Source organism: Ranitomeya variabilis, chromosome 4 (genome assembly GCF_051348905.1).
Source record: "Ranitomeya variabilis isolate aRanVar5 chromosome 4, aRanVar5.hap1, whole genome shotgun sequence".
Classification (NCBI taxonomy): Eukaryota; Metazoa; Chordata; class Amphibia; order Anura; family Dendrobatidae; genus Ranitomeya; species Ranitomeya variabilis.
This window is the reverse complement of record NC_135235.1, coordinates 699246798-699258723: the sequence shown is the minus strand read 5'-3', so window position 1 is coordinate 699258723 and position 11926 is coordinate 699246798. Positions and strand designations below refer to the sequence as shown.

The 11926-nt window shown below is 44.2% G+C and overlaps 1 protein-coding gene and 1 long non-coding RNA gene across 4 annotated transcripts in view; one reads left to right on the top strand and one right to left on the bottom strand.

Annotated features, from left to right (window-relative positions):
- The first annotated feature begins 553 nt into the window (after window positions 1-553).
- LOC143766417 (uncharacterized) lies at window positions 554-9257 on the top strand. Its single transcript, XR_013213565.1, has 4 exons — window positions 554-1213; window positions 1293-1364; window positions 6232-6305; window positions 9124-9257. It is a non-coding gene; the product is annotated as an uncharacterized LOC143766417 (long non-coding RNA).
- LOC143766416 (uncharacterized) overlaps window positions 6332-11926 on the bottom strand; it is a 42455-nt gene continuing 36860 nt past the window's right edge. For all 3 annotated transcript variants that reach the window (XM_077254091.1, XM_077254087.1, XM_077254088.1), the window contains exon 11: window positions 6332-9309. In XM_077254091.1, coding sequence (XP_077110206.1) covers window positions 7616-9309 — 1694 coding nt within the window. In that variant the 3' untranslated portion in view covers window positions 6332-7615. The remainder of the gene's footprint in view (window positions 9310-11926) is intronic.

Here is an 11926-nt window from a genome sequence, read left to right as displayed (position 1 = left end):
TTTATTCTAGTTAAGAGGTGGGCACTTTACGATTGGACCCATTTTGGTAATGTATAAAATTGCTGTTCTGTTTTCTAACAGAGTGTCCGTCACATATAGGATGGATTTAAAAGCCAGGGAAACCACCTGGCGGACTAAAGTTTCAGACCTGTTCAAAGCCAGGGGTTTCGTCAGAATCACAGGATTTTACGGTGGAAAATAGAGATCTTTCCTTACAATACAAAAATGCCATACACAAAAAAACAAAATTATGGTGGAATAAAGCCACCTTAGAAAACTATCTTATCCAAAATATTGTACCCAGAGGCCTTAGAGTGCAGGTATATCCTTCATTCGAGCTGGAAGACCTTGAATTAGTTCAAAGGTGGAAAAAAGCAGCCATCACATGCTCATTAGAATTTATAAAAATTATTATTGACAAGAATATCAGCAGTATGCATGCTCTAGACAATGAGATAGAAGAGTTACAAAAGACTCTCAAAAGGCAATTGGCCGCTGACAAAATGGAGAATTTTATTAAAGCAATAGAAAAAGACATTGACAAGTGGGAAAACAATATAAGTGAACTAAAAATCAAGAATTTTACAAGAGATACCGCTGATTTTGAAGCTGATAAGATTTTTAGGTGGCAAATTCCAAAAAAGAAACTGATACCTGAAGGAACTAGGAATTCAAATCCAAGACATGATTATGTGTCATATGCTGAAAGTAGCACTTCGTGCAGTGAAGCGGAAAGTTCTAATGATAGCCGCATGCAGACCAGAGCAAGTAATCGGGAGATTCGTGAAAACAGAAAATACCCCGATATCTTTAACTATAGGAGAGCGAATAGGAGACACAACGACAAACTCAAGGTAATTAATCTGTCGAGTCATGTTTTGAGTGATTCTCAAATAAAATTTTTCAAAAGAGAAAAACATGTCTAGACACTGATAAGCCACCCCCACATACAAGGTGATAAAGGGAGGGAATGAACATTTGCAGGTCACTACTCAGCAGACACTGAAGCAGACGAGACACAGGCTACATCTTGGAGGAAAACAAGACACTGAACAATGTGAGTATATCCTAGCCAATGCCTTTATTTTCTATTTTCTGTCTCTACATGTCCTAATTTCTTGTATTTCTTTCTTTCTACATGCATCAGAATGTCTTCTTCTTCTTCTGATGAGGAGTTTTGTCTGGGCCATCGGAAGTCGAGCATGTCAGTGAGGTGAGTACTTGCCTCGTCAGATTGGCAAGTATTCACTGTCACATCTACACGTGACAATTTGAATTTTTCATTTTTTTAGAGCTCTTCTTCAACTGCGGCACAGACTGGGCAGGAGCAGCGGACTCAAGGTCGGGTGGAAAGACGGCAACGGGTACGTATACAAGGATGACTGTTTACTGTATCCTCAGTGTAATATTCTTGAATCTTTTCTTTCCATTCCTATTTCTTAATTTTTTTTATTTTGGAATCCTTTTGTATGTTGACTTTCCTATTCATGCCATTTCTCAGCCTCTCATCCCCTCTACTGTTCTTCGGGCCCTGGTCAGTCTGTTGTTAAAGATCCTTCTAGTGTGGTTCAGGTCCCGACTGGAATAGGGCTTCAGTAGGTTTTCACACATCTGAAAGGCCTCATCCCCAACCATAACAAATGGCATTGGTGGACCTTGAGTGTTGGGGAGAGGTTGTGGTGGGGGAAAATGTAAATTTTTGCCATACCCAAGGCGGCCCATATCCGAGTTCTTGAAAGTCTGGGAATCGTTGCCACGGCCAAAAGCTCCAATGTCCATGTTGATGAAGCGACAGTTCACATCAGCTATTGCCATGAGCACAACAGAAAAATATTTTTTATAGTTAAAATACTCTGATCCTGTTCTGGCAGGTTTGATAATGTGCTTTCCATCCACCGCTCCTAAACAGTTGGGGAAATCACACACACTCGGAGTACATTCCACAAAGCCCGACAGGTGTCCGCAACTATTCCAGTCAGGGTGGATATTCCAAGCCGGTATTGGAAGTGGAGGGATGATAAACTCTCTCCAGTTGCCAGAAATCTGCAAGAAAAAGAAACCCCCCCAAAATTACAAACTATTCTATTTATGGTGTGGTTTCGCTAAAGAAAGGAAAATACCCAAAACATACATGTCAGAAAACACAAAATTTGGACTGTCATTGGTTTAGATTTGGGACGTACCTTAATGTAACCAGCAGACGTTCCTCTGGTGGAATCGCTCTTCGGAGCTGGGTGTCCTGTCGCCGTATGGCTCCTTGGACATGAGCAAGCAAATCCCGGAACGAGTCTTGCGACATCCTTGTGTATTCCTAGAATTTCTCCGGGTTGGCATTAAGCTCGGCATACAGCGTGTGATAGGCTCCATGGCTCTCCACGGCTCTCACGTAGTTCGATAATGGGGTGTCTCCAAAAACGCCTACGTTGTCTCCTTCTCCATCCCAAAATACACGCCCTCTGTAGTCCCATTGACGGTGTCTGGTTATCTTGATTTTTCTCTTGTGAAATTTCTCATCATGCGCACCAAAAACGCAAACGCTGGAAAAAACACATATAAACGCGTACAAACGCGGCGTTTTTTTAACCGCATGCGTCTAAAAAACGCCGCGTTTGTACGCGTTTATGTGTTTTTTCCACCACTTGCGGATGCGGATTAAATGCTGCGGATTTAAATGCAAATGTGAAACTAGCCTTAGATGGACGCTGACAGTGCGCACATGCGCCTTGGACCTATTAGGTTTCCGGCTCCCCAGCGGTTATCAGTAATAGCCGTGTGCGCATGTCACATTGATGTCAATCGGTGGATTTCCGCCTTATGTGCGCATGGCTGTGACGGCCGAGGGGGAGGTGGTGCCTTGGTCCCGGGGGCGCGTGCGCCGACAGTCAACTATACTTCCGGTATGGGCACTATTTAAAGCACACGAGATTGGTTAGTAATTAACCCCTTTTGAGAAAGCTAGACCGCGAAACGCGCATCAGGGGGCTGCTGGGCGAGTCGGGGGAACCATCCGTTTGGACATGGGTAAGCACCTGGGATTTACTATCTGAGTAGGAGTATCTATGGGGTATTGTACCTATATACCTATGTATGTTTCCTGGCTCTATTTGTAGCGTGGGATTGTTCAGTTTTTTGTTATTTATTTTACTTCCCACGTGTTTTTGCTCTGGATGTATCTTGTTTCCCCTGCATAACCCAGCATACCTACATGTATCCTCCATATTTCCTCTCTGTAAGTGCCATATGAGTATTTTATGGTGTAATTTAGTTGCAATATAATAAAATACTTATTCTAATTATTACGGTGATTCATTGGATGCTTATACTCCATCTTTTTGGTCTCTATATTCTCTGGAGTTGCCTGTTGGTCCAGTGTGTCTGGACATTAATGTTGGGGGAATGACATTGATCCACTCTCAGCCACATTTCTGCTATATGCTTGATGATTTTTGTTTTGAACCAGAGTTGAGGCCAGAGACAAAATGTGAAGTGGTAGGCAGACGATACAAGGTGTGGCTACGCTGCCGAAGTAACGAGGCACAAGGCAGAAGGTCTAAGCCAGAGGCAAAAAGCCACAATGCCAGAGGTACTATGAAGTACAGAGGCACCACGATGCGCTATGAAGCAATATGATTCACAGAGGCACTATGATGCACAGAGGTACTATGAAGCACTAAGATGCATAGAGGCACTATGAGGAACAGACAGACTATGGCCATTCTTGAAGGTACCAAACAAGAGACCAGGCCCAGTGTTACGGCTAGCGGAACGCACCGAGTAAATATAGCGGTTTATTATAAATGGTGCGTTCGCAGCCCGGGGTCCACCGTGCAGGAGGAACCTGCTGCTAGTGAATGGTGGCACTGTTTGGCGGTTTAGACTAGCTCTGTTACTTCAGAGTAGGCGTGAGAGGAAAGCACTGTGCCCTGTTAGCCTCACAGGAGCACAAGCTTGCTGCCGAACTGATAGCAGTCAGTGGTTATGCACACACGCACTCTCCTCACCGGAGGTGCTGGAATTCTAGGGGCTTATTTTAGCCAGGTCCCTGAATACGTTCATACAATCTCCTCACGGGAGGTGCCGGTATTCTAGGGGCTTATTTCAGCCGGGTCCCTGAATCCATTCATACATAACCACACTGGCGCAAAGCACATATTTGGATTGATACTAGCGCATGGCCATGCGAGCCTTTTATAGCTGCAGCAAGTACAAGACCTTCCTAGAAGGACCAATGAGAGGCTGCCACAGAGCCTGAGCACCTTCAGGACCTTCCTGGAGAACCAATGGACTTTGCTGCAGTATCCAAGCATGTGACCCTCGATCTCCAATGAGAGATCTTACCCTGGGCATGCTCAGAAGGAGAAAAGCAGGACTTAGTCCCAAAAGCGTCTGCTCGCTGCTGCCCAGCACTGGCTTCAATGGCAAAAGCTGGAAAAGCAGCAATAACCCTTTGTACAGAGTCAGACTGAGCGAGACGCTGGGACCGACGTCTCCGCTGAGCAGACTCCACTGCGGCAGGAGACAAATGGAAGACCGCAGCAGAGATGGCCCGAGATTCCCCCTGTGCAGAGGCGGGAACTCAACCCCCTAACACCCAGTTAAGGTACCTTCACACTAAACGATATCGCTAGCGATCCGTGACGTTGCAGCGTCCTGGCTAGCGATATCGTTTAGTTTGACACGCAGCAGCGATCAGGATCCTGCTGTGATATCGCTGGTCGTTGAAGAAAGTTCAGAACTTTATTTGGTCGTCAGACCGGCGTTTATCGTCAGGTTTGACACCAAAAGCAACGATACCAGCGATGTTTTACGCTGGTAACCAGGGTAAATATCGGGTTACTAAGCGCAGGGCTGTGCTTAGTAACCCGATGTTTACCCTGGTTACCAGCGTAAAAGTAAAAAAACCAAACAGTACATACTCACCTGCGCGTCCCCTGCCGTCTGCTTCCTGCTCTGACTGATCGCCGTAAAGTGAAAGTGAAAGTACATCACAGCGGTGACGTCACCGCTGTGCTGTTAGGGCCGGCGCTCAGTCAGTGCAGGAAGCGGACGCCGGGGGACGCGCAGGTGAGTATGTAGTGTTTGTTTTTTTTACTTTTACGCTGGTAACCAGGGTAAACATCGGGTTACTAAGCGCGGCCCTGCGCTTAGCAACCCGATGTTTACCCTGGTTACCCGGGGACCTCGGCATCGTTGGTCGCTGGAGAGTGGTCTGTGTGACAGCTCTCCAGCGACCAAACAGCGACGCTGCAGCGATCGGCATCGTTGTCGCTATCGCTGCAGCGTCGCTTAATGTGAAGGTACCTTTACATTCTAGAGGGCAATCTATCAGAATTCAGGATAATCCTCCACTTGTCAGACTGGCCCCACCTGAAGGACCTAAATAATGAGCTGCAGCTGGAGGGCAGTCTTCATGAAGACAATGTGCTGCATTAACACCATGTGTTCTGCTATGACTGGAGTAGTTATGTTTGAAAGAACAATGAAACACTTGTTTATTAAGCCAAAAATGGGAACCATGCTTTACAAAAGTCACTATAAAGCCCAATCATAATGCCCTGTGCAGACATGACATGCAACTAACTGAAGTCAAATCATGAGATGTAGCCCGGACATATGGCCTTACGATAACCTAGAGGTCCAAGGCTTAGCTGCATATATGTGAAATCAAATCTCAGCACATGAGGCTCTAGGCCCAGCTTTGGCACAAAGGCATGAGACCAGCATTAGCCCAGAGGCTTAGGCCGTCAACACAACATTCCACTGTGCACTTATCAGTGCTGGCTCCGCACCCGCTAGAAAAACCGGGGGAGTAGGTAGTGCCGAGAACCCACCATGGAGGGAAGCGGTGTCACATCAGGAATACTGCATTACTGCCAATGATGCACAGGCTGGCTGTTGGCTGAGGGACTTCTCTCAGAGATGTGTCGGCCACAGACCGCTTGACAGGGGGAAGGGAAGGACAAGACCCTATGATCCCCCCTCCCCCCGAGTCTATACTGGCACAGCTACTGATGGCTGAGGGACCTCCATTCAAAGAGGTGTTAGCCACGGACTGCTTGACAGGGGTAAGGAAGGCCGAGATCCCCCTTAGCCTGTGGACGTTGTACGGACTATCTTCCCTCTAGGAGCAACCTCTCTCATACAACCACCCCCTGTAGGGACAGGGAAAACCACTGGAGGGTGGAGAAGGGAGGGGCCTTTTAACCTCTCTGCAATCCTGTCCCGCTACAGGTCAAGGAAGGACGTCTATGGTGCTGTCTGGAGGGACATAATGGAAAAGTGTGTCGTATAGTCCAAGAAATATTGTAAGTTGTAAAGTAATTTCCCTTTCTCAATCAATAAGGCTAGGTTCACATTGCGTTAAGTGCAGTCCGTTCAACGCATACGTTAAACGGACTGCGCCACACAAGTGCCTTTTAAAGATCGTGTTATGCAATCGCGCTAGGGCAGATGCTCCATCTGTGCTAGGGGTGACGGACCCCGAAAACGCTGTAGACCGCGTCCGAGGGTCCGTCACAGAATGACGGCACATCACGCATGCCGATTTTTACATGCGTTAGCGGTGCGCTACATAATAGCAGTCAATGGGTGCGCTAACGCATCCGTTACATAGCGTTAGTGCCGCTATGTAACGGATGCCGTCAGCGGATTGCCATTAACGCAATGTGAACCTAGCCTAATACATCTGGCTGTTCTAAGTTTTTGTACAATTTTTCAATAAGGAATATTGTTTCTCCAAGTTACTTTTAATGTTCAACAAAATACAATTTTTCCAGTAATTCATATTTCACACTCTAGGTATTATAATGTCTTCTCCTCTGGGTGGGATTTTTACTACTAATTCCTCATGTTTGGTCCTGTTAAAATAAAAAAACTTGTATAAACCTCCCATGCTGGCGCGGATCCAGCATCGTTAGCACTTGCGTTTTGGGGGCTCAGGTTATTATGTCACGCAAGCCCTGAGTACAATTAGCGCTGGCTTCACTGTTCTCACCTTCAGACAAAATCGAACAATACGAGGAAGTCAAAGAGAAGTCACAGACCTGGCTTCCAGTTGATGTTCAATACGTCTCAGGGCAGGGACGGTGAAGCTGGGGCTGATTGGGCACAGGGCTCGTGCTATGCAACAACCTCATAGAGCCCCAGGAACATGATTGCCGATTCCACTGGAAGAGCACTGACATGGAAGGTGAATATGATTTTTTTAATATTTTAACAAGGCCAAACATGATAACAACCCATTTAAGAAAATACGATTTCAGTTTAAAAGATTTTCCACATTAAGAACATACAAAGGCTTCTCCCCTGTGTGAATTCTCTGGCATTTAAGCAAATCTGATTTATGGTTAAAACATTTCCCACATTCTGAACAGGAAAAAGGCTTCTCCCTTCTGTGAGTTCTCTGGTGGCTAGCCAGATGCGTTTTACGGTTAAAACATTTCCCACATTCTGAACAGGAAAAAGGCTTCTCCCCTGTGTGAGTTCTCTGGTGGTAATCAAGATCAGCTTTCTGGTTAAAACATTTCCCACAGTCGGAACAGGAAAAAGGTTTCTCCCCTGTGTGAGTTCTCTGGTGGTAATCAAGATCAGCTTTCTGGTTAAAACATTTCCCACATTAAGAACAGGAAAAAGGCTTCTCCCCTGTGTGAATTCTCTGGTGCTTACACAAACCTGATTTATGGTTAAAACATTTCCCACATTCTGAACAGGAAAAAGGCTTCTCCCCTGTGTGAATGCTCTGGTGCTTACACAAATCTGATTTCAGGTTAAAACATTTCCCACATTCTAAACAGGAAAAAGGCTTCTCCCCTGTGTGAATTCTCTGGTGCTTACACAAACCTGATTTCTGGTTAAAACATTTCCCACAGTTGGAACAGGAAAAAGGCTTCTGCCCTGTGTGAGTTCTCTGGTGGCTAGCCAGATTCGTTTTACGGTTAAAACATTTCCCACATTCTGAACAAGAAAAAGGCTTCTCCCCTGTGTGAATTCTCTGGTGCTTACACAAACCTGATTTCTGGTTAAAACATTTCCCACATTCAGAACAGGAAAAAGGCTTCTCCCCTGTGTGAATTCTCTGGTGCTTACACAAACCTGATTTATCGTTAAAACATTTCCCACATTCGGAACAGGAAAAAGGCTTCTCCCCTGTGTGAATTCTCTGGTGCTTACACAAACCTGATTTCTGGTTAAAACATTTCCCACATTCAGAACAGGAAAAAGGCTTCTCCCCTGTGTGAATTCTCTGGTGCTTACACAAACCTGATTTCTGGTTAAAACATTTCCCACATTCAGAACAGGAAAAAGGCTTCTCCCCTGTGTGAATTCTCTGGTGCTTACACAAACCTGATTTATGGTTAAAACATTTCCCACATTCAGAACAGGAAAAAGGCTTCTCCCCTGTGTGAGTTCTGTGGTGTATAACAAAATCTGATTTCAGGTTAAAACATTTCCCACATTCTAAACAGGAAAAAGGCTTCTCCCCTGTGTGAATTCTCTGGTGCTTACACAAATCTGATTTCTGGTTAAAACATTTCCCACATTCGGAACAGAAAAAAGGCTTCTCCCCTGTGTGAGTTCTGTGGTGTATAACAAAATATGATTTCTGGCGAAAACATTTCCCACATTCGAAACAAGAAAAAGGCTTCTCCCCTGTGTGAATTCTCTGGTGCTTACACAAACCTGATTTCTGGTTAAAACATTTCCCACAGTTGGAACAGGAAAAAGGCTTCTGCCTTGTGTGAGTTCTCTGGTGTCTAGCCAGATTCGTTTTACGGTTAAAACATTTCCCACATTCTGAACAAGAAAAAGGCTTCTCCCCTGTGTGAATTCTCTGGTGCTTACACAAACCTGATTTCTGGTTAAAACATTTCCCACATTCAGAACAGGAAAAAGGCTTCTCCCCTGTGTGAGTTCTGTGGTGTATAACAAAATCCAATTTCTGGTTAAAACATTTCCCACACTTGGAACAAGAAAATCTGTTCTCTGCTGTGTGAATTGTTTGATGTTTAAGAAAAGACTTTTCAAGGGGAAAGCCATTTCCATATTCTGAAGGTGAAAACTGCTTCTTTGATTTAGGAACAGTTCGTTTTTTAATGCTTATTTTACTAATTTGATTTTCCTTAGTAGTTGGTAATGGATCAGAAGACAGGACCCGTTTCAAAGGATCAGATGACAGACAGATGCTGTGAAGGGATGATGGTGTATCTGGAATAATTGCATTCACTTCAATTGCATCCTGTGGGATCTCAAGATTATCGGATTTAAAAATTGAAGATGTCAGCTGTCCCTCTGATCTCCTGGTACAGTCATCTGCCAAAAATAAAACCAATTATTTTTCAATTAAATATCCTCAAACTTAATATTTTGAACATTTCTATTTAAGCAGTCAATAAAAATGGCAAGTTATGTAAAAAATTAGAATTATTCAGCAAGAAAATGACAGTTCTCAGTCTAATCGAAAACCTCATAGGATGAACCAGTAGAGCGTGGTGTTCAACTGTTTGTTCATTCTGCCTTTCAAATATGGAATAAAAAGCCACCAAGCAATGTTTGTAGATCAGTTCTCATGCTTCGCACTGACGAGGGCCAACAGCCCGAAACACCGTGTCTGCGAATTGAGATACTGATTTGGCTTTTATCCTAAGTCATATTGCACGACTCGTTAGAGGGTTGATTGTGACTTGTAGGATCGCTACTTCCAACAGGTGGCGCTATAGAGTTAAGTCCTCTTTTTCTCAAAAGAGGCAATTTGCACATGTAGAAAAAAAAAATACTACCAATAAAAAGTTCTACTCATCTTACAAAAACAACAAGTCCCCACACAGGTCCATCATCTGTCAAAGGAAAAACAGAGGTTTCTACATTATTAGTGGCTCAAAGACTCATGAAAAGCAACATGGCGTCCATAAACCAATCCAGCAAAATCCGCTCTCCCAAAGTCAAATTTCCCCTTCACTTCTGAGTCTTGCAGTGTGCTCAAACCACATTTAGAACCAATGTATTTGGCATTTACGGTCAAGAAACGGGGTGCTCACTGTTGAATGGGTGCTCTGGAGTAAAAAGTCAATAGATCAAAATGGTAGAACTCCGGCAAACGATAAAAATTTAATGTTTTGTTGTGCTGAAACAAGAAAATCCACAATTTCAGATAATAGACCCATATGAATACAGAGTTGTTTAAATCATCAACATTTTCGGTGCGAATCTGCCTCTCTCAAGATACATCAGTTTTTACAGGTTCAGGGTCCCCGAGTGGTGGAGTAAGGTGTCCATGTGCATTGGTGTCCACGTGGCACATGAACACCTTATGCCATCACCTATACATCAACCAATTCTGGGATGTATTAACAGAAGCATACAGTCTAGATCACGTGAAGTCATTATTGCCCTCTACTCCTGTTTGGTCAGACCTCATGTGGAATTCTGTGTCCAGTTTTGGGTACCGCATTTTAAAAAAAACACATCAACAAACTGGAGCAAGTTCAGAGAAGAGCGACCAGAATGGTGACCGGTCTGCAATCCGTGTCCTATGAGGAACGGTTGCAGGATTTGAGAATGTTTAGCTTGCAGAAAAGAAGACTGAACGGAGACTTAATAGCGGTCAACAAATATCTCAAGGGCTATCACATTGTAGAAGGATCATCTTTATTCTCATTTGCACAAAGAAAGATTAGAAGGAATGGGATGAAACTGAATGGGGGGAGACACATTAGATATTAGAAATTACTTTTGACAGTTAGGGTGAACAATGAGTGGAACAGGCTCCCACGAGAGGTGGGTGAGTTCTCCTTCCATGGAAGTTTTCAAACAGAGGCTGGACAGACATCTGTCTGGGCCGATTTAGTGAATCCTGCTTTGAGCTGCGTGTTGGACCAGATGACCCAGGAGGTCCTTTCCAACTATCATTCTATGATTCTTTAGTCTTTAGAAACACAGATTCGCGCCAAAACGTTGATGATTTAAACACATCTGTATTCATATGGGTCTATTATCCGAAATTGTGGATTTTCTTGTGTCAGCACAATAAATTGTTAAAAATGTATATCGTGTGCGAGAAGAACCCACTTAATTTAAGGTGCATGTGTTTTCTGAAGAACCATCTGGGCACTGTGTTTTGGTTAATAAAATGGTATATTTTCAATTTTTACTCTCCAACATCCACTGTGCGCTAATTACCGGAAAGTGGCTGTGTAGTCAAAATTGTCACTACTCCTATAGATTAACTCACTGAGGGTTAGACTGTCCAAAATGGAGTCTCTTATGGGGATTTCTACAGCTCTGGTTTTCTGACATTTTGTCATATTAGGACTTTTACAAATGCTGTGTCCCATCTCCTCTGGGATATGACGTCTGCTTATTCATTCTGCAGGCGGCGCTGCTAATGGAGGAGACCTCAGACCCATAAGCTCTGGGGGCACAGACTCTGTCCAGCCACTAAGATTAAGGAGCCTGCGAACCGTGGTACCATCTATTCTGGCAGTTTAGGTGTGTACACTGTCCAGTTAAAGTAATCTGTTCCCTACTTCAACCAATTGGAAAGCACCACACCCTACCAAAGCTCGAATCATATTGCTGGAAGCTGAGAGATACAGTCTTGTTCTCCTCTGGTTCAGTCCTATGTACTCAGCCTCCAGCTTGTGCATTTGTGTATATATACACTCACTGGCCACTTTGTTAGGTACACCTGTCCAACTTCTTGTTAACACTTAATTTCTAATCAGCCAATCACATGGCGGCAACTCAGTGCATTTAGGCATGTAGACATGGTCAAGACAATCTCCTGCAGTTCAAACCGAGCATCAGTATGGGGAAGAAAGGTGATTTGAGTGCCTTTGAACGTGGCATGGTTGTTGGTGCCAGAAGGGCTGGTCTGAGTATTTCAGAAACTGCTGATCTACTGGGATTTTCACGCACAACCATCTCTAGG